This window comes from Corvus cornix, chromosome 1 (genome assembly GCF_000738735.6).
Source record: "Corvus cornix cornix isolate S_Up_H32 chromosome 1, ASM73873v5, whole genome shotgun sequence".
Taxonomy (NCBI): domain Eukaryota; kingdom Metazoa; phylum Chordata; class Aves; order Passeriformes; family Corvidae; genus Corvus; species Corvus cornix.
This window is the reverse complement of record NC_046332.1, coordinates 54,457,873-54,480,091: the sequence shown is the minus strand read 5'-3', so window position 1 is coordinate 54,480,091 and position 22,219 is coordinate 54,457,873. Positions and strand designations below refer to the sequence as shown.

Here is a 22,219-nt window from a genome sequence, read left to right as displayed (position 1 = left end):
GAGTATGATGCTGTCTTTATATTTGTTCAAAATGTTGTTTCACATTATTTTTATTTTGATATTTTCTAAATCATCTTTGAGAAGCAGGATTATATGTCAAAGAAAGGTCTGTAGATTTGTATCTTGTCCGTGAATACTGTACCAGGGAGGATAGTGCATTCAATTTCTAGTGATATGTTAGAAGTTAAGAGAGAATTTTTCAGTGTAGAGCTCCTGACTTCTATTCTGTCCCAAAATATTTAGGTTTTTGAAATTCTTTCCTGAAATAATTTTGAAACATCCTTATATACAAATCCGTATGATACTTTTTCCTCTCTGCTGTCCAAATTACAGGACCATTAGAGTCTGTGTCCCTGAGTCCATAATCAAGCAGCCTTCCACAGCACTTGAGACTGAAATGTTTGCTCTGGCATCTCCCAGGGGCGATTCCCTTGTCCATTTTCCTATGTAAAGTGTACAGAAGAGTTGAGAGCTGGCTTTCACATAGCAGGACTTGGAGTGATTTGCTGCTGCCCTGGACTAGGATGCTCTTGGTCTAAATAAGCACCCATCTCCAGCTTTCTGTTGATTTTGCCTTTGGGAAATCCTCCCCAAAAGCTATAAAGCCATTTAACTTCCCTTGCTTAGTTGGAATATTGCTGGTTTTTTATAGATCCACCAAAAGACAATGGGGGAGCAGCAATAAATACCTATGTTGTGGAAATGTCTGAAGGCTTAAGTGGTAAGTATTAGAATTGTACATTGGCATTTAGTTGTGTGGGGTTTTTTTCCTGCCTCTGTGTGCATGTGGGAAGAATAAAATGTGTATTGTGACAGGGAAAGTTAGCCAGAGACTGACATCAAAAAGAAAATAGAGGCACATTTATGCTTGTATACAAGAAGTTCTTTTTCTCTGATTTAGAAAAGAAAGATGGCACAAAATTCTGTGACACAAGAGATGCTTTTTGTTTAACTTACTAATTAGGTGTATTCAGGTTTGGAAATGAAATGACACATTTCAGACATTTTAGGGCAAGAAGACAGGGACATGTAGCTTTGGTGTTTGCATGGCAGATGAAAGAAAAACTCCATTTATCACTATTAAAAGAGAACAATGATGCAGCTGGGATAACTTTCTGTTATTTCCTTTTCTGTTCTTTCATACAGAAAGGAAACTGACAGTATTTCTAAATTGGACATAAACCTATCTTGCTAAATTATTTAAAAATCTAGACCTCTTAAGTAGCCTTATTGAGTTCAGAAACACAGTCACATTCAGAATGAAAGTTTAAACTTCTCCAGTGCTGTGTCAGATTAGGACAGAGCACTGTCCCCAGATATGATGGGAGCCCCCTCAGGGCTCTCAGCTGTGGTTCTTTAGATACGTAGTTTGTCGCTTTCCTCTCTCTGTCAGTGTCCACATTAAGTCACTTTTGGAATGGGGCACCCAAGCCTTTCTTGCAAATTAAGTGAGCTGTGCATTACATTTCATACCCATCCCTCTAAACTCTGTAGTGTATTGAGTTGTTGGAGATTTAATTAAAATTCCCCAGGTTCCCTGCTTAATCTCTTAAAAAGAGAGAGAGAATGCTAAAGAGTTTCTGATTTAAGAGTAGCAAATAATGGAATCAGTATTTCAGATGCTGCTGGGCTATTCAGGAATGCAGGAACAAACTTCATCAATTGTAAAGTGTAGTTACAGCCTGAAAAATGATAGTGTAATTTGAAGTTTCTGTGAAAAATTTTACTTTTGTATCTTTCCTGTTTATTTGGTTATGAGTTGAATGTGCTTGCTGACCCAGTAAGTTCTCTTCTAGTTAAGGTAAATACCAAATAAAGAAGCTATTTCACTTCAGCAGATCTACACCTAGGAAACTGCCTTTATGAAATTATAGGATCTTCCAGGAAATTCAAAGCAGTCTCAATTTCTGGTTTTTTTAATAAACATCAGGCACACTTACTTAGTGAAGTTAGGATACCTGCTGTGGCTGGTACTGAAGTGTGGAAATTTGCACTTTGGTTCAGTGCACACTTATTCCTTACCTTTCAGGAAACAAGTGGGATACAATATACAGCGGAGCCGCTAGGGAACATGTGTGTGACCGACTAAATCCGGGCTCTTCCTATCGGTTACGTGTATATTGCGTTGGGGAAGGAGGACAAAGCACGGTAATATCAGCTAATATTTTCATTAAATACAATGTCGGAAAATCTGGTCTCGTAGCTATTTAAGCAAATATTATGCAGAAGTGCCTAACAAAATAGCCATAAATAGAACCTCAGGGAAGTTCCAGTGTTGATGCACAGTGGATCAAGTTTCCGTTCATTTGTTAAAGAAATATATCTGAATATTATTTTCTGATATTATATTTTTTTTAACATGATTGTCTTGTTTACAGAAACATACTTTTCCTATGTGATACATTGATACAATGTCATTTATTGAGGCCTAACCCAATGCAGCAGTTTAAGCAGGGTACTTGAACAGGCTCCCCATGGAAGTGGTCACAGCACCAAGCACAACAGAGTTCAGGACGCATTTGGACAACAGTCTCTCACACAGTGTGATTCTTGGGGCTGTCTTGAAGTGAGGAGTTGGACTTTGACGATCCTTGTGGATCCTTTCCAACTCAGAAGATTCTGTGATTCTATGAATTTAGTGTATTTCCTGTAGTCAATGGAGTACCTTGTCTGAGTAGCCAAGTCAACTCAGCAAGCAGGGGAGGAAGAGTCTTCACTCCGGCTTTACAGGGTTATGTTATGCTCTGTAGTGTCTTCCCATGTTGTCTCAAGCACAATTAAAATGTTTACGTTGCCCTACTTTCCAGTATTCCCAAACAATTTGCTGTGCCATACTAAGCTCCTTTATACATGCACATTACATACACACGCGTTCACTGTCAATTCTGTGGTGTAGTTCAGCTGCCAGTGCCAAAATGTCATGCTGTATTTCCTCACGCTTCTCAGCAACGACTGTAACAAAGCCAGCCCTGGCTCTCTGCAGACTTCCAGCAAGGCGTCACTGTCAAGCTGCTCTCACAAAAATCTTAAAGCCTTGCATTCTTGGTGTTTGCCATTTCTACCCTGTCCCACCTTACAACATGAAGTGTTTGTGCTCTTCCTGCACATAGAAGTCTCCTGCAAAGATAACCTTGACTACAGCCACCTTGTTTTAAGAATAAATCTGGACTCCGTCAATGCTGGCTCAGCTGCACTGCTTTCCCAGTCACCAAACCACAAGTCTTTGGAGACTTTTACTCTCCAACCTACTTCCCCACAGCCCCATGATTTTAGAATAAACATTGAGTACCAAAGAGAAAATAACTTCTAGAAAGTCCTGATACTTTCTGAAGGTGTCAGAAATCAACAGAAGAACTGTAAAGAAAGATGCAATTAACTCTACTGCAGCTTCTCATGAACATCTGCGTCCTGAGAAACTTTCTGCTTTTTAAGTAGCAGCATTTGATCAGTGCAACAATATACTCAAAGGAAAACTGAAGAGCAGCAGATTGTCCAGTCCACTCTTTCTTGAACATACTTAGAAACCTGTTGTGAAATGAGACTCTGAGATTCATTTCTTCCGTAAACCTAAAGGCTTTCCAACTTCCTATTTTTTCTGTATCACACTGAAGCTAATAACCCCTCATTGTCTCTGCTCACTTCTGTCTGAACAGTCAATGCCGTCTGCTGCTTGTTGTTAGGTTCTTAGGCTATTTTTGCCCCAACTTCAAATCTGAGGTGGAAACTTGTTGCACATTAAGTATTGCTAAGCAATGAAAAAGCTGAAATCTCTTTTTTTTTTAATCTCTTCTGATTGACACTTCTGCCCACTTTTGCTTTCTGAAAGGTTCTCCCACAGAAAGTATACAACCCTTAGAGTAAGGGTTTAGAACTCATTAAACTGCAATTTGATGCGAAAGAGAATGAGTTTACGTTGAATAAGTCATATTTCAATCATCTGTACTAGGTTTGTACTGATAATTAACCACTGTTTTTAATTCTACTCCTTGCATATATACCAAAATACAAAAGCAAATTTTGCATATTGCATGATTATTTTGGCATGGTTTATATTATGAGAAATACATACCAGATCACTTCAGCATCTTCACATATTTGAAGATGTCATTAAAAAAGGGGAAGGTCTTGTTTCTGGCTCAGGTATTTGCCTTTACTTGTGGCATAACTGATAGTTCTTGTTTTGGCCTGGATAATTTCATTAATCTTTCTTTCTTTTGTAGGTATCTGATTCCCTACTGGTGCAGACACCAGCAGTGGTTCCTGGTCCATGCCAGCCACCAAGGCTACAGGGTAGACCAAGAGCAAGGGAAATTCAGCTGCGTTGGGGTAATTCTATTACAAGTGTTAGAGATTGTAAGGGATCCAAATGTGGTATGTGTTAAATTAAATAAGCTTTTCTTTCTTTCTTATTTTTAGGACCACCTCAGGTAGATGGTGGTTCACCCATTGCCTGTTATAGTCTGGAAATGTTTCAGGCAGAAACTGATGAACACAGAGAGGTTTACCAGGGTTCTGATGTTGAGTGCACAGTGGGCAGCCTTCTTCCAGGGAGGATGTACAGCTTCAGACTGAGAGCAGCTAACAAGGCTGGGGTAAGGAGGAAGTCTGAAATGAAATTCATTCCAGAGACTGCAGTCACTATTAAGGATTTTTTATTTCAAAATAAGCATTTAATGGTAATTTTAAAATGAGGATTTCCTAATGTAGAGTCATTTCACTCACACAGCTTATTGTTGTGTGGGAACAGACTGTTAAACATCAGTTTATAATGAAAGGGATTTTTAGATGAAGAGAAAATAGCTAATTATGTATTTTGTCTGAATAGTAGGATTAGGAAATCATTAGGAAATGCTAAGTACTTTATTAAAGCACTGTTACAACTTCAATATTCTCATGTGAAGTAAGGTAGCAAATTGTTTTCTGTATACAGCTTTGTAATTAATTGACCTTTATTTGTACAGCTGTTGGTGTTCAGAACATAATAATTAATGTTTCCTGACTCTCCATTTTTATATTTAGTTTAACTTCTGAGTACATGTTCTATCAGATACAAGACTATCTTCCCTCTGAGTATTAAATGTGTTTAAATCAATCGTTGCTGTATAACAACCTTTATTTAGTTATGTACCCAAACTCCTGATTTGTTCAATAACGTACATTTCATAAAAAACTGTCAGGATGAGTTGACACTGTTTGTGGAGAGGTCTGCAGCTTAAGGCTTTAAAGCACTATCCTAAATTTTATCTTCTGTCCACCCTGCAAAGAATGGTTCATAGCTCAGCAGTTTATGAATCCTTTGTTTCTTTTAAATAGGTATAAATAGGCAGTACAAATTGGTTTATGTTTCAGTGCAGCCATCATGTAACTTCAAAATAAGGCTTTGGGTCGTACTTCCCTGGTTTTCCCAAGAGTTTGAACTGTCAAATTTATTCACATTGCATTTGCTGGAGTGAAGAAAAATTTACAGCTCTTCTGGAGAATAGTCAGATACTGGAAAAAAATCCTGAATCCACAGTCCACAGAAATTTATTTTATAAAGAAGTAATACAAAGTTTCAGGTTGCTGTTACGTGTCCCTACTATGGTAAACTGTTACTTAAAAAGTAGTAATTTTATTTTTACAATTCAGTTGTATCAACTCCCTTTTTAATAGTTTGGACCTTACTCGGAAAAATGTGAAATCACTACAGCCCCTGGACCCCCAGATCAGTGCAAGCCCCCTCAAGTGGCGTGCAGATCTGCTGCGTGTGCTCAGGTGTCATGGGAGGTAAGAATGCCGTGGTAACACCTGTCTTAATAGGATGGTCTTATGCATTTTTGAGCTCAGCTTGAAAAGCCTAATACTGTATTTTTATCACTTTATTTGTAAGCATACTTACCCGATTATCCAATAGGTGAAACCTTAGTCGTTCATCATGCCATTATAAGGCAGCTGTAAGTTGACAGGCTGCAGGTACTGGATCTTACTGTGTTCTTTTGTTTAAAAGTTTTGACACAGCTGCTGCTCTGCATTTCTGAGTGATGCAGTCTCATCTTAAAATTTTTCTTTAACGTAGTTATAGTTCCTCAGAGACGATGTATCCACATAATACAATAGATTATTGTGTGTTTCTTGGTTTTATAATCTGATTTAATTTTATATAATTACATCAGTAATAATGTAGCAAAAGCCTCACAGACTTCCTATAAACCCATAGTATTTAGACATCTGATTAAAAAAATGCAGTAGATAAAAATTAAACTTGTAAAAAGAAAGATTCTCTCTGGGAATACTGTTTAAACACTGCTTTTTAGTGGCTTAGAGATGGGGTGAAGTATCTGAGTTACAGAACTATACAGAAAAAAAGTTAAACTGTTTTACCTGGAAAATAGTGTTCATACTTCCTACTGGAGGAATGTCAGAGGAGCACTTCTTAAATATCTATAAGGAAAAGCCTTTTTAAAAAAATCTCTTAAAACATTCAAGTAGAGTTAATTTGAGTGATGTTAGATGTCTGTTTTACAGAGTCACACAGTAATTAAGGCACAAGTAGACCTCTAGATGTCATTTAGTTCAGCCTTCTATTCAAATAGGTGAGGTTTCTCAGGGCCTTTCCCAGTGAAATTTTATTTATCTCCAAGAATGAAGATGTTGCAGCCTAGTAAAACTCTCTGGGTAAACTCTCATTCTGTAGGATTTTTATTGTTTATGTATAGTCAAAATACCCTTTAATGCAAGTCATCACTCTTGTCTTGGCCTGTGCCATCTTCAAGAAGAATTTTGTCATAATCTTTGTACTCTGCCAGTAAGTAATTTAATTTAAGGCAGCAGTAAGATCTCCCCTTAGCTGTATCACCTTGCTATCAAGTAAGCTATACCTTCTTGTTGTGCGTTGCACTCCTGCCTCATGACCCTTCGCTGGACTTACTCCATTATGTCAATGTCCATCTCCTTTTGGGGATCCCAGGACAGGACATGGTACTGGAGATGCAGCCTCACCAGTGCTGAGTAGAGGGGAATCATTATTCCTTTTACCCTTCTTGCTGCTCGTTTGCTAATACAACCAATATATAGTTCACCTTCATCAGACACATACTCCTGATTCTTATTCAGCTTTTTCACCAGGACACACAGGGGGTTTTTTGGTAAGGTTGCTCCTCAGTCTGTACTTTTTTGTCCCAGTCCAGGACTTTGTGTTTGCCATTGTCTTAATTGAACTTCCTGAAGTTTGTATCAGATTCTGCTTGTTATTTGTATTGTACTAAATTAAAAATCAGCAAAGAAATGGGAGGGTAAGACTCCTCTGGAACAAAAAAAAAATATAGATGTGGTGAGTGTGGTTGATTTTTTTTTTTTTCTTAAGTCAGTGAATTTAACTTTTAATTTATGATATCCATTTTAAAGGTACCAGTAAGTAATGGAGCTGATGTCACGGAGTATCGACTGGAGTGGGGCGGTGTGGAAGGATGCATGCAGATCTCCTATTGTGGGCCTGGGCTCAGCTGTGAAGTGAAAGGGCTTTTGCCTGCCACTATATACTATTGCAGGGTTCAGGTAAAGATGTAAAACTATTGTTATTGCAATCTGGAAACAGGAATTGACGCTGCCATAAAAACATGGTCTACTTTGGATTTGCAGGCAGTGAATGTTGCAGGTGCAGGCCCTTTCAGTGAAGTAGTGGCATGTATGACTCCAGCCTCTGTACCTGCAGTTGTGACGTGTCTTCGTGGACTAACTGAAGATGAAGTTGAAAGTCCACACTATTCTCCTTCCACATGCCTTGCTATAAGCTGGGAAGAACCTTGTGACCATGGATCTGAAATCCTTGGCTACAGCATAGACTTTGGAGATAAGCAGCCAATAACTGTTGGGAAGGATCTGACCTATTTTATAGACGGCTTACAGCCAGATACTACCTACAGGTATGTGTTGCACAGCTACTTGACAGCCTACTGTTTCCTCCACAAGAGCAGATGCTTTGTTTCCTTGTATTTTTTAATGTCTACATTATTATTCTCAGAGACACATTAGTGCACAGCCATGGAGTAAAAAGAAGCTTCGTAATGATGATCATCATAAATAGATGAGCCATGCTATTTTTATTTTCTTTCAAGTATAATTTATGTTAGTTTATTGTAGTATTGTTGTATCTGTCTGGTTAATGTGTCAATTTAACGGAATTCACATTACATATTCAGATTCATACTTGGGTTTGGACTGGTTGCTTCACTGTTTGAAAAAGTAAAATCCATTCAAGGAAAGACTATGTCCAGCAATCTAATGACAGCTCATTGCAACTTGCAAGGCCTTATCTGCAGAAAAAGTGGAAGTCAGCATAAAGAGTATCAATTTAAAAAATCAGTCAACTATGCATCTCTTTTGAAGAATTTTAGTTGCTGAAATCATCCTTTATGTTTGGTCTAAGTGTTACTGAAAAATACAAACATAAAAATCAGTACTTTTGCCTGAAGGCATTCTACGTCCGATATAAAAACATGTCCTCAGTGTTAAAGGAGAATGGCAGTTCCACTGAAGTCAGACTTATAGCCCACTCTGATTTCAGTATGATTAGGATATCATCTGGCTACGCAGTTTTCTGAATCCTTAATTACTGTTTTATGGCTTTATGTCAGAATACAGTGTTTCTGTGTGACTTACAATTATTTAACAATAATGGTGGCAATCTGAAGATCTGTTGCTCTCTGTGTCAATAGACTGAGAAAAAGAGAAGCTTCTATTGCAGAGATAGGTCTATACTTCTACCCACATAAGTTTTTTTATAGAATACACTGTCAACTCCTTGTGCAAATAAAAAATTGCATATATAAACCTTAGTTCTGGGCTGTAATAAATTAGCATAATGTTAAATATTACTGTAGTGAAGGAGAAATATTTATTCTTTAGCCTGCATACACATTTGCATTTCCACATTTTGCAGTTGTGTGGTTGACTGTTTCATAATTTGATTACTGTGATTACTTCTTTCCAGTTACCTAGATACTATTTTGGACAAGCAAATGTTAAGTCTGCAAAACGAAATTAGACACACTTTGCTCCCTGCGGCTACCTGTGAGATATGTAAAGAGCCTCTGTTTTCTGCTTTTTCTTTTTCAGAAATAATTTCTGGGCTAAGTCTTTTAATTCTTACTTACAAATCTGGTGCCAGCATTGTCTTCCTTGGCGTATCAAAGAAGAAAAACAAAACCCTACCTTCTCCCTGAGTATCAAGTTCTATAGCTTCCTCAGCTTTTTGTCATTTGGCAGCTTCTAGTTTCCCCCTCTCATTTTGCAGGCAGACCCAAGAGGGCCTGTGTTTGCAGGCACCCAGAGATATGTTACTGGTGGAAACAGCAAGAGAGGTGGCTGGGCACTATCGCTTTATTTCCACATGAATAGGATCTGTTCAAAAAAGTCTGTAGAAATGTCTGTTAGTCATCCTTGAATTCACCTGATAAAACAGTCTCAGATACGGTTTCCCTTCTTTGGGGTGGGTTTTTTTACCTTCCTCATCACTCAAATGTGGCTATCAAAAATTTCGGTACAAGGCCTGCACAGTCAGAAAGATGGACCACTCTTGAAGTTACTCACAAAGCTTTTGCATCTTTTCACTAATGTGAATTTATTTTGAATATTTTTATTTTTAATCAAGCCAGCTCTTTAAAATGTGGTAAGGAAAGCAACGCATCTGCATATTCTTGACAGTCTATCAAAGCATAATATTGATAAAAGTCTTCATTGTAGATAGTACCATTATTCTCTCTTTAATGAGAATAGTGAATATGACCAGTTATTTTTAGGACCTAATTTCAAATTAATTTATTCTTTCTTTTTCCAAATGCTAGAGTACGAATTCAAGCCCTAAACAGTCTCGGAGCAGGTCCTTTCAGCCACACCATAAAACTGAAAACAAAGCCTCTCCCCCCGGATCCACCTCGCCTGGAATGTGCTGCATACAGTTCTCAGACTCTCAAGCTGAAGTGGGGAGAGGGAACTGCAAAAGCATTGACTGACTCCATCCAGTACCACCTTCAAATGGAGGATAAGAATGGAAGGTTGGTTTTAGCATCACTTTAATCTGCCCAGTGTCGCTGAGCTCTGATGCTTGGGAGATGGCAGCAAAGGGCAAAATTCCATACGCTTTGCTGAATTTACAACAAATGTAGGAGGTTGCCTCATCTGGCAAGGCAAGAAGGGCTCTAGTGTTCTGTGCTGAGAAGTACAAGATTAAAAATTTCATTGTTTTTTACTTACAGTTCAACATGAAGAATTTAATGCAGTGTTTCATACTAGCACACTTTTCTCTCTCACTTTTGATTAAATATTTTCTAAGTAACAAGTCCAGTCAGTGTAGTGAATTTTTATACTTAATATTGGAAGGGATGGATGCTTTACTCACTGTTGCCTTACATGCAATTATTTTAGTGGAAAATAATACAAATTATTATTTTAAGGGATCCCTTGTCTCATGTTAAATCAGAATGTCAGCTGAGATGGTACAGCAAGAACCCTTGCCTAAATATTAAAATGAGCCGTACTACTACAGAATGTTCTATGTCTGATGAGTAGCTTTAGCCTGGCAAAAAGATAAGAGATCTATTATGTGAAATTGCTGTGTTGTAAGGAGGAAAATAAATTAGACTCTTTAACTGGAAAGAAATTCATTGCCATTACCAAAAACTAGGTCATGTGCAGGTACCATCTCTTTTAATTTTAAAAGAAAAGAAAAAGCCAAAGTAGATGACAACCCCTGCCAGAAGAGAGAAATTTGTGCTGTGTCCTGAGGCCACCAAAACTGACAATCAAACAAGAGCTGCCATGATCAGTTTGTGCAAGAATTGCAGCATGAAGGAGAGTGGCCAGTATACAAAACTCTCAGAAAGAGATTTGGTGCGCACTACAAGAGTTACTCTGCCTTCCTGCATAAGCTTATTTCTAACAATGGTGTACAAAAGCAATTGGATCCATGACACTTTTTTTAAGTGTAGTAAAGGGAGAGTTGTAAAGGGGCAAAAAGCTAAAATCTAGTTACCTAATTTTGAAAAGCTAAAGATGATGGAGGAGTACATGGCCAAGGAAAAAAAATGCAGCTCACTGAGAGACACAACTGCTGTCCTTTCCCATTGTTTCAAATGCAATATAGTTTCTTAAGATGCTTAGGAGCATTTTTGGTAAGAGTTAATCTGTAGTGTTCTTTGTGCAAGAGATTTTTATTTCAAAGACATGAGAAATAAAAATTTGGCATAAAATAGGAATAGAAATAAAAATGAGCTTATTGTTTTATAGTAGCCAGAACACTGTTTAGCTCTGAAATAAGTGTTTCTGGGCTTTTCATTAGATTCTGGGAAATTATGGAACAGATTTCAAGACTATAGTGTAGCTGCTTCAGAAGTCCTTTTCTGTGTTCAAAATCAACTACTCATTCCATTTTCAGGTTTATATCCTTATACAGAGGACCGTGTCATACCTACAAAGTTCAGAGACTCAGTGAGTCAACATCATACAAATTTTGTATTCAGGCATGTAATGAAGCTGGTGAAGGTCCCCTTTCTCAAGAATACATTTTCACTACTCCCAAATCTGTTCCAGCTGCATTGAAAGGTAAGGGTGCTTCTTTTTTCATTTGGGGGGTCGGAGGGTAGCAGGTTGGGTTTGGTATTATGTTGTATTTGGGATATTGAGAATACTAAGCCCTTTTTAAGTGCAGGTAGGGATAGTGGGAAAATGGTCCTTTCATGTAATTGCCTAAAATATTCACTCCAAAAATGAAAGACTTGGGTTTATGCATTCTTTGACGTAAGAAGTTTGTACTTAGAATTCCTGCTTGCCAGGACAGGGGCAAGTTAAGGTGAAAATGATTCCTAGGATGTTTAGAATAATTTTAAGCATTGCAGTTCGGCGTTTTTTTGGTATATGATGCTCTCTTACAGTCACCAAATTTTACTTGCTTTTTCTTGGGTACCTAAACTAGCAAGAGAGGCCTATATGAATTGTCAGTTGTTGCTCCAGAAAACACTGCAGGAAGAACAAAATTGAATCTGAATATTTTATTTCTCTGAGACAAAAGAGGAGGCAGAATGTAGAATTTTACAGGTCATTAGAATATGACAGTATGTGATGGGGAAAGCAGAGCTAGCTGTCACTTTTATGCTTCCTTCCTTCAGCACCAAGGATAGAGAGAATAAACGATCACACTTGCGAAATCACATGGGAGGTTCTGCAGCCCATGAAGGGTGATCCCGTTATCTACTGTCTTCAGGTCATGGTTGGAAAAGACTCAGAATTCAAACAGGTATGATATGTTGAAGTTATTGTAGTTTTCTTCAATTATTATTTGTGATAGCTAGTAAAATTGGTTGAGATTAGTTTAGATTTAGTAAAGCTTATTGTGTTCCAGTATGTTTTCGTCACCATGTTAACTTTTTATTACTAAATAATATAAAGTAGTGTCGCCTAAACTCATCCTCACATAGAAAGGAGATGCTGTACTAAATTTTGCTGCCTCTCTGGGTTACACTGATACTCACTAAATACAGCTTGACACCTCAAGTGGTGAGGAAATCATCGACTAATGGAACAACTGACAAAAAGAAACCTTTTACCTATGGTACAGAATTGAGACTGGGGAGAAAAGGGGCAAAGGATTCTCTTTGAGAACCTAAGATCAAAGAAGCAGTTCAAAATGCCAAGGTACAAATTATCCTGCTTTAGTGCTAATTTTGCTTCCCTATAAACTGCCTGATATTTGACATGAAATTAGACTTGAAAACTGTTTCATACTATTAAGCCAATGAACTTTCCTTCCAGAACAGAGACAGTTAATTCTAGTATATTATAATTTTATTATAGTTCAATATTGAATTTTTTTCCTATGCTTTGGTAGATTATAGGCCTTCATAGTTTCGTAACTTTCAGTGTAGCACTGTGTTTGTTATGCCCATGTGTTAAATTTTTCAGTAAAAGATGAACCATAATCCGAGGTGTTTATTGTCTTGCCATGTGAATATTCTTTTTTGTAACTTCAACGTTGTAAATGCAACATTAGGTATGTAAGGCGTGGTCTGTGTTGCTTTTAGACATGGAGTCAAATCACACTTTGATGATCAGTGTGTACTGCCAAATGAGCTGGGCAAGAAAATAAAGTTTGCTCTTTGAGTACGGCAATAACAAAGTAGACTGAGGTGTGTGATTGCTTTTGCCTCTGCAGAACAGTCTAGCATAGTAAATCAGAATAAAATTAAAAGACTAATTTGCAAAAATTAAAATTGGAACAATCAAGAAGTAAACACTATGAAAACAGCCTTTAAGACACTTAGACATGATGGTGGCAATTTTATTTGACGTGAACAAAAAATAAACTGCCTGGAAGTCTGCACTAAGCTGTTTCTGCTATTTCACTGCCAAAACTTCACTCTCCTCTCCTCCTTCTTCCTGATCCATCATCCAAATTGCTCATGTCATTGCTCCCTCCATGCTACAAACAAAAGAAGTTAATAATGTGTTGTTTGAGCTGTATACATCAGTCAAAGATCTTAAAGGGGTTAGGAAGCAACCATATAAATACCCCAGGAAACACATTTGAGGCGAAGGCAACTTCTGGCAAGGCACTGGGAGCAAGCAGCTGAGGATGGTAACCCCTGCCAGCTAGTGTAGCTGGAGCTGCAGTAGGATGTGTGTCAGTGGCCTGTTTGCTCACTCCCAAATGCAAGATCCAAATTAGCAGAATTTTGAGGAAGCTGCACTTCTGATGACCTGCCCTGCCTCAGAAAGAAAAGTCTCTAGGTTATAGATTCCAGTAAAGCTGAGCTGTCTGTCAGAGAACTCTGAGTCTATGACTAGCCTCAGGCACAGCAAGAGGTCTTCAAACAGCAGAATCAGAAGGGATTTCCTGTTTCTTTACATTTCTGGTTTGCATTTTCAGAATACTGTCTAACAATATGGTAACTGTAGGGAAAGCTCCTGATGATGTGATATTTCTGTATCATGCTACCAGTTAAATAAAGCAAATCCAGATATTTGGAGGTGAGAAGGTGAAGGGTTTTGAAGAGAGAAATCAAATTGCACTGTGCTACCCACCTAATACCTCAGTACCTATTGATGTACCTGTAAGTGCACCCTTGTGAGGTTTTGTTGGCTTTCACAGAACCTTCACGTAGCTGCAAATTTTACTAATTTGGGAAACCAGAATTTAGAGTTCACTGAATTAGGCACTCCATGCTGAAATGTTGTGAACTCATGTTAACCAGCCAACTGAGAGACCTTTGGAGAACACCCTCATAAGTCATCGCTGTCTTGGGAATATGATAAAATTAAGAATCACAAAGAGGACTTTTTGTGGCTTCCCTGATACAGTGTTTATTGAGATAAATCATATTATTTTAAATACAGATAACTACAACAAAATACATTGGATTGGATTAGACTTAATGAATTAGTTTGATACAGAGTCAACTGCCTAAAATCCCACGATAGGAAATTTTATATTGCATCCAATTCTAAGTGGTCACTAAAACACCTGAACGCTGGGGCTTGTGACAGAGTTTATTTGGTGTGTACTCATCATTCCACACAAGCAAGCATAGTTTTTGTGTTTCACCAAAAGGACTGGAGACTTTATCTGGTATTTAAATTGCGTGTTTGAGCTTTTTGTCCATTTTTCTTTGCATGGGTGAGAACACTGGTGAGTTGCCGTCCTTTTTACAGTTACCTTCACCGTAAACACAACCATACTGAGATATGTGTGTATATATAGGACTCTTTTACTTGATGTATCCCTTTTTTTCCCCCTTATTGCCAGATTTACAAGGGCCCAGACTGGTCATTCCGATACACAGGCCTCCAGCTGAACTGTGAATACCGATTCCGCGCATGTGCCATTCGCCAGTGCCAAGAGGCCACGGGTCACCAGGACCTGGTGGGCCCCTACAGCACCCCAGTGCTATTCATCTCTCAGAGGACTGAACCACCGGCAAGCACCAACAAGGACACTGTGCAAACCACAAGGACACAATGGTCACAGAGTGACCAAGTGTGTGCTGCTGTCATCCTTGCACTTTTTGCTATCTTTTCCATTCTGATTGCTGTTATCATTCAGTACTTTGTCATAAAGTGAAGAAAAGAGATCTATTTTATAATGCTGCCCATTACATTTTACTTTCTCATAATCTAAAAGTAATTCTGTTCTCTTGCTTTTACAAAACCAGGCATTTAGCACCGGCATTGGGACTGATGCAAACTTTCTCAGCCACTTTAAAATGCTTACTCGTAGGTATAGGCTGATTCATGTTACTAAAATGCAAGCCACAGAAATGTAATCTTTTCTTTATATGCCTTCTTGCAGTACAAACTCGATATGGGGCAGGCACGCAGTGTTTAACAAAAAGGGTTTGACCTGTAAACACAAGTGTAAAGATGATTTCCTAGCCCACACTTTTAAGGGTTGCTAATATAACAGGGAAGAATGTGTAGATTGCATTTAAAACTTACACTAACAAACTTGTGCTGTACACAGTATTAATCTGATGCTGTGAAAGCAATTTAGCGCTGTATTTCTACCTCCTCATTTGTCTTAATTATTTGGGAAGCAGGATTTATGCTGAAAAACAGAAGGGGCTTTTCTCAGGCAGCAAATAATAAACGGGATGGAAGAGTATGCATGAAGGAAGCTTAATATCTGATAAATGTGGAGTTCTTCACTGCAAGTAGATGTTTTCGAAAGACTACAAGGAGATGGCACAAGTGGTTTATCTTACCCCCAGGATTTGATGTTTACTTACAAAAATGCCTCTTTTACTTCTTCTGAATATAGAAGGGAGAGTGTGAAAGAACTTCTTAGATTTATTATTTAAATTGAAAAACACATTTCCAAAGTTGACCTTTGATTGGATGCAGTTTATACAGATGTCTGTGCCCTCTGATTTTGGCTAGTCAATAGAATTTTGAGATAAAATTCATTATTGAATTTTTGCTGTTTCCCCAACATTCACTTGCCATATCCACCAGAAATAAGCACTGCCTTTGTTTGTTTGTTTTGTTTCTATCTTTCTTTCCTTTTTTTTCCTTCCTTTCTTTCTTTCCTTCTTTCTTTCTTTGGGGCACCAAATCAGAAGACGAAGTGTAGTAATTTGCACCAGAAAACTTAAAGCTGCTTTTTTCTTGAGATCCTAATGTTTAATGTAATGTCTCTTTGGATACTGTACCAAATTGTTGATTGCATGTAGTTAATGTTGCATTAGAGCACTTTGCAATTGCATAACTCATCAATGTTTTGTGAGCTTGCATTTGTGAGTTCTTGAATGACCAGACTGAATTTTAACAAGTATCCCATTGAACATCTTGCTAGATGTCAATGATTGCCAGTGACACAAAGCTTGTAGTGAAACTATCTTTAAAAAAAAACCACCTTGTCTCATCACACTTATGTTATTTGTTATACACTTTGTAATTAGCTACTTTTAATTTATTTGAGTTACAAGATAGTGAATCATTAATGACTTCTAGTTGTGTTCAGTTTAGCATTTTTAATAGTATTAAACACTTCTGTCAGTCTTAATAATAATAAAAAAAGGAACCTCTGTCTTGTGCTTTGAAGATCTCTGAAGAATTTCTCTATGTTAGAACGGGCATGTATTGTAATTGTTTATACGTCCAATGATCTGTGCTGTAGAATAATGTTGCTGAGTTTCGTTTTTTTAAAAGAAAAAAAAAAGAAATGGCGAAGAACTTGGCCTCCACGTGGTGAGAACGATCTGTCTTTAAAATGTACTGTATGTTTACATTTTATTTCGAATTTGTCGTTTGTACATATAGGCTGATACCTTCCCACAGGATACCGCGATAACTGATGTTTTCTAGAACCTTCTTAAAAGTGCCATGTTTGGCAGTGCAAATGAGGTTGCGTGTCACAGCCCAGAGATTTCTTACGGTTGAATGTCTAAAACGGTAAGATTTGTTACTGCAGGTAACCTGCAGTGACTTAGGTTTTTCATAGTAAAATTCAAATGAGCTCCTATTTTTGATAGTCATTTAATAGTGTATTTGCCATTTGAGCCTCAGTGCATATTACTGCATTGAAGACAGTTTTTAATGTAATATTAATTTTACCTCATATACTGTACATTCCAAAAATAAATAAATAAAAGAAAAAGAGAAACTCTAAAGTTTTTAAAACGCTATAGATACACTACCAAACATATCACTTTACGGTTGTACAACGTCGGGCTCCATGAAGACGAACCTGTATAGTCTGATAGAAAATACATAAAACGATGTAGCAAAGTACCTTTAAGAGTCTGTGGACAATAAAAGTACCTTCTTTTTCGCTGCTGGTGGTCAGTCCTGTGTGCGCACCGCCGCCGCCCCTCTCCCCTCCCTCCTTCCCTGCCTCCCCTCTGCCGGCCGGGCCCGCGGGGCGGGGCGGGGGTGCGGTACCTGCGCGGGCGGTGGGGCCGCGGGCGGGGCGGGGCCGCGGCCGGAGGAAGGAGCGGCGCTGCCCCGGGCACGGCGCGTCCCCCGGCGGGATGAGGCGCGGCGGCGGGAACGGCAGCGAGGGAGAGCCGGAGTGGCCGTGGCCGTGGCCGCCCTGCGACGAGCGGCTGTGCCTGGCGCTGCCCATGTGGGTGCTCGTTCCCATCACGGCCGTCTGCCTGGGGCTCTTCGTGGTCGGCGTGGCGGGCAATGTCCTCACGGTGCTGGTCATCCGCAGCTACCGCGACATGAAGACCACCACCAACCTCTACCTGGGCAGCATGGCCGTCTCGGACCTGCTCATCCTCATGGGGCTGCCCTTCGACCTCTACCGCCTCTGGCGCTCCCGGCCCTGGATCTTCGGGCAGCTGCTGTGCCGCCTCTCGCACTACCTCAGTGAGGGCTGCACCTACTGCACCATCCTCCACATCACCGCCCTCACCGTGGAGCGCTACCTCGCCATCTGCTTCCCCCTCAAAGCCAAGGTGGTCGTCACCAAGCGCCGGGTGAAAGCCATCATCGGCGTCCTCTGGGCCTTTGCTTTCGTCTCTGCCAGCCCCTTCTTCTTCCTGGTCGGCGTGGAGCAGCCCGACAACCACACTGACTTCAGCCGCGAGTGCAAGCCCACCCCACAGGCCCTGCAGTCCGGCCTGCTGGCCACCATGTTCTGGGTCACCACCTGCTACTTCGTCCTGCCCGTCACCTGCCTCAGCGTCCTCTACGGCTTCATTGGCCGCGAGCTGTGGCGGAGCAACACCCGCCTGCGGGGCCCCAGCTCGCTCCTCCGGGAGAAGGGGCACCGCCAGACCATCAGGATCTTGGGTGAGTCCCGCTACCATCCCCCCCGGGCTATGGCTGGGGCAAGGACCGGGGCTGGGGGGCCATGGCAGGGCTGAGGCACCCGCAGCTCCCGTACAGGATAGGGAATAGCACAGGGGCACATCCCCGCCACGCTGCCGAGCCCATCAGTACTCCCGGGAACTGCCACGGCAGGGATTTTACTCCCTCACAGCTGAGGCTTCACCCGCGTGGCACTGCACATCCAGCAGCACGACTGCCTTCCGCAGAAATACCCTTTTCCTGAATTTTGCCAGGCAGAACCAAGTACAAGGTAGCCTGCATCTTCAGAAAAACTGTGGTAACATCAGCAGTCTCTTCCAGTGGGCAGCAACACCTCTGTGTAGAAAATTTCTGCTTCTGAAAAGTAAGCTCTTAGCGGTCATTTGTAGCTCTCCTAGGAATAAATCCACTGGTTGCCCAAGGAGGCTGAGAAATGGCAACTTAACCCCTACGAGCTGTTTGGAGACAAATCCCATAATACCAAAGCACTTCCTACAGATGTAGGATGCTGATCATTTTTAGTTCATTTTATTAGTCATACATTCACTAACCCAGCATCAGACTCTGGAAAGTTAAGAGATCTTAGTCTGCTCTGGGGCTTTAATGTTTGTAAGTAGTGACCAATCTAAAGGGAAAGAAAAAAGAAATCCAACCATTGATTAAGGAACATAAAACAAAATTCCCAAATTATTTTTTTTCCTACCTTTAGTGTAGTTTTTACATGTCACATGAGAGACTTCTTTTACTGAGAGTGTAACCAGCTGGATGGAAATAGCATAGCACAAAGGAAAGAAACTAATAAGCCTGAGAGAATTTTGCCAACTTATTTGAGGAAGGTACTTACACTGAAGCAGGCACAAGGTTTTCTGACAGAAACACCTATGCCCATGATCTCAGAACCCATTGAATGAGACCAGTGCCCCCTTATCTCAAAGATCCAGCAGCACGATGCCTGTGGTGTATTTCAGATGTAAACTTTCTTTGGCTGCATCCCTTTTATTTAAGCTCTGAGAAACACAGAGGATGCTCCACAAATGATTGTTTTACTTACATGCATTAATAAACAAAAATAATTAAAAGTATGGATACAGTAATACACTTATTTAATTGTTCCTCATCTGCTCCTGCTGTGTTGCCATTGCAAGAGGGTCTGTATTTGTTTGCATTGTGCTAAAATGCAACACAGAACCAGGCGAACAGCTGAAGTGACTCAGGCTAGAGATCCATCTAGGCAAATAGCTGTCTCCAGCAGTAATTGTCTGGGGATGCATGTAAAAGCTTTAGTGGAAAAAAATCGATAACCCAACTATACTGTAAAGTCTTTACATTAGCTACCATCCTGTCACAATAGAGCAAATTCTGTGGGAGCTTGGGTGACTGAGGTGCAGCCCAGGTCTTTTTCAGTGATGTAGACATGTTAAACAACAACTCTGCAGCGAATGGAGCTGCTGTGGAGCTTCCACAAAAACTCCTTATTCTGACTTTTGTTTCCCTATCTCCTATGTGGCATTACAGACATTGCCAAGGGGGGTTTCTGTAGTGCCTGATGTTATTATACACGTTATGCTACTGTTAACATTTTTCTCAGCAAATCTCACCTCACAGTTTAGCTTAAAATTTTACCAGTTAACTTTTACTTCAAAGATTTGATGCTATTCCCATTTTTGTGGTTTTCTAAGAATTTAATGCTATTATCTCTATATATCAGTTGTATCAGTTAGAAGAACCTGCAAAACCAGCCACATAAACTTTAGTTTACTGGATGGTTGAAGAGTTAACTCACTCCTTAACTGCCGCATGTGTTATTTTGTCTTATAGCTGTGGTGGTTCTGGCCTTTGTAATTTGCTGGTTGCCTTTCCACATTGGCAGGATCATATTTATAAACACCCGGGACATGGGGACAATGCTGTTCTCCCAGTACTTTAATATATTCGCTCTGCAGCTTTTCTACCTGAGCGCATCCATCAACCCTGTCCTCTACAACCTCGTTTCGAAGAAGTACAGGGCAGCAGCCTGCAAGCTGCTGCTGCCACGCCGAGCTGCAGAAAGGGCTTTCACGGTAACAAAAGACGCTGGGGGCTACACAGAGACCAGTGCCAGCACAAGGAATGAGTACACCACCGGCTTCTGAGACTGCACCTTTGCACTTCTTCAGGCATTCTTGCCTAAAGAAGGGAACTACCTTTTCACAGGAGAGTTGCAAAAGGATGGACACTTGTTGGGGCATGTGGTATTTCATAACTGTCTGTATTTTGGGATACCTGTATTTTTGTTAACAGAGCAAGCAGGCACCATAAAGTAGGGACAATGATGTGCAACTCGTGAAAGATGATAAGTCAATAGTAAAAGCTGGAGTAAATTGCCAGTAAAACTACAGGTTTACTTTATTACGTATTGTTCATTGCATGTGTTCTCTGCCATTTCTAGTATTTTCTAAAAATCGTAACACCAAGGTCTGCAAAGGAGCACTTCTTGGGTGCAGTAATGGGTACAACTCCCAGACAGCCTTTGCCATTTTAAAACAGTTTTCTTTTAAACAAGATTTTACGAAACACAGTCTCTCAAGGAGATGGACACAAAATCACCCACCAACCTGAACAGCCTTGGAAAAAGAGGTGTTTGTTTTTAGTGCCTGGTCTTGTAATCATGAAGGGGACTTTCCTGAATAGTTTCACTAATTTCTCTTAGAAAAGCATCTGTTGCATGCAGTAGTCTCTGGGCTTAACCCTTTTGGCCTGACCCACACGATCAAATAAGGTCTCTTATTTACATGTTAGCAACCAGTCTCTGTATCTGTAAAACTTCAGATACCCCCGATCACTTCCTTGGGATAGATGTGCTGTGTTTGGTAAATGGTAGTGGTGTGTCTCCACTGCATCACATTGTGTACTGAGTGTGCAAACTCCAAGTTAACCCACCTTGCCACAAACAAGACCCATCAGTGAATGTGCTGGACTATGCCCAGGACTTCATGCTGCATAACGCTGCACTACAAGTCAAAAACCAATTCACTAATTCTACTCCAAAAGATTTTAAATGCAGACTTCAACTGTACAATTTAGGAAGGAGGATAGTTGTGAGGAAAAGCTAGAAGAAGCTGCAGCATCATTTTCTCTGGAGCATCATTGCATCTGTTACTTTATTGGCTCTAGTGGTGTAAATCTGGACCAAAATCAATGATGTGGGACTGCGCTTACAGGAGCATCACGGGTGGTATGTCCATGCTTGCCCTTGATTTTCTGTTAATTCCTTCTCCTTTCAGGCAGTTGTAGAGGAGAGTGATACCGTGCCCTCTAAGCCTGCTTTTCTACGGGCTAAACACCCCCATCTCCCTCAGCCGCTCCTAGCTTGTGCTACAAACCCTTCACCAGCTCCACTGTCCTTCTCTGGACTCGCTCCAGCACCTCAATCTCCTTCTTGTAGTGAGGGGCCCAGAACTGGACACAGGATCTGAGGTGTGGCCTCACCAGTGCTGAGTACAGGGGCACAATCACTGCCCTGCTCCTGCTGGCCACTCTATTGCTGGTACAGGCCAGGATGCCATTGGCCTTCTCGGCCATCTGGGCACACTCTGGCTCACGTTCAGCTGCTGTTGACCAGCACCCCCAGGTCCTTTGCTGCTGGGTCACTTTGCAGCCACTCTTACCCCAGCCTGTAGCGCTGCAGGGGTTGTTGTGACCCAAGTGCAGGACCCAGCACTTGGCCTTATTGAGCCTCATACAACTGTCCTCAGCCGATCAATCCAGCCTGTCCAAATCAATTTAACAGAATTCAACAGCCAGCTCAGAGATCTCAGGACAGCAGAGTTGAACCCAAGTCTTCTCTAGGTTTTAAAAATATGACCAGTCCTCCATTAAACAATCTGTAACTCTGAGTCACTGAATAAAACTTTAAAAAATCTAAAGACAGAAAAAAATCTTCTATCCCACTGCATAC

At 40.3% G+C, this 22,219-nt stretch overlaps 2 protein-coding genes across 9 annotated transcripts in view; both read left to right on the top strand.

Annotated features, from left to right (window-relative positions):
• The window catches only part of FNDC3A (fibronectin type III domain containing 3A), a 112,570-nt gene extending 95,271 nt beyond the window's left edge, over window positions 1–17,299 (top strand). For 6 of the 7 annotated variants that reach the window (XM_010400431.4, XM_010400432.4, XM_010400433.4 and 3 more), the window contains 11 exons: window positions 653–721; window positions 2,030–2,148; window positions 4,221–4,326; window positions 4,417–4,592; window positions 5,653–5,766; window positions 7,384–7,533; window positions 7,618–7,901; window positions 9,822–10,031; window positions 11,411–11,577; window positions 12,141–12,268; window positions 14,774–15,094. In XM_010400431.4, the coding sequence (XP_010398733.3) occupies window positions 653–721; window positions 2,030–2,148; window positions 4,221–4,326; window positions 4,417–4,592; window positions 5,653–5,766; window positions 7,384–7,533; window positions 7,618–7,901; window positions 9,822–10,031; window positions 11,411–11,577; window positions 12,141–12,268; window positions 14,774–15,088 (1,838 nt within the window). In that variant the 3' untranslated portion in view covers window positions 15,089–15,094. Of the gene's footprint in view, window positions 1–652; window positions 722–2,029; window positions 2,149–4,220; window positions 4,327–4,416; window positions 4,593–5,652; window positions 5,767–7,383; window positions 7,534–7,617; window positions 7,902–9,821; window positions 10,032–11,410; window positions 11,578–12,140; window positions 12,269–14,773 lie in introns of all 7 variants that reach the window. The other variant, XM_010400430.4, reaches the window with a different exon arrangement.
• Window positions 17,300–17,476: 177 nt separating this feature from the next.
• On the top strand, window positions 17,477–21,673 carry MLNR (motilin receptor). 2 transcript variants are annotated; one of them, XM_039568375.1, is made up of 2 exons: window positions 17,477–18,264; window positions 20,226–21,673. In XM_039568375.1, the coding sequence occupies exons 1-2, from the start codon at window positions 17,496–17,498 to the stop codon at window positions 20,393–20,395; spliced, it is 939 nt and encodes a 312-aa protein (XP_039424309.1). In that variant the 5' UTR covers window positions 17,477–17,495; the 3' UTR covers window positions 20,396–21,673. The 2 variants fall into 2 exon arrangements, with proteins under 2 accessions (XP_039424309.1, XP_039424304.1); XM_039568370.1 differs by having other exon boundaries at window positions 20,101–21,673.
• Window positions 21,674–22,219: the final 546 nt, after the last annotated feature.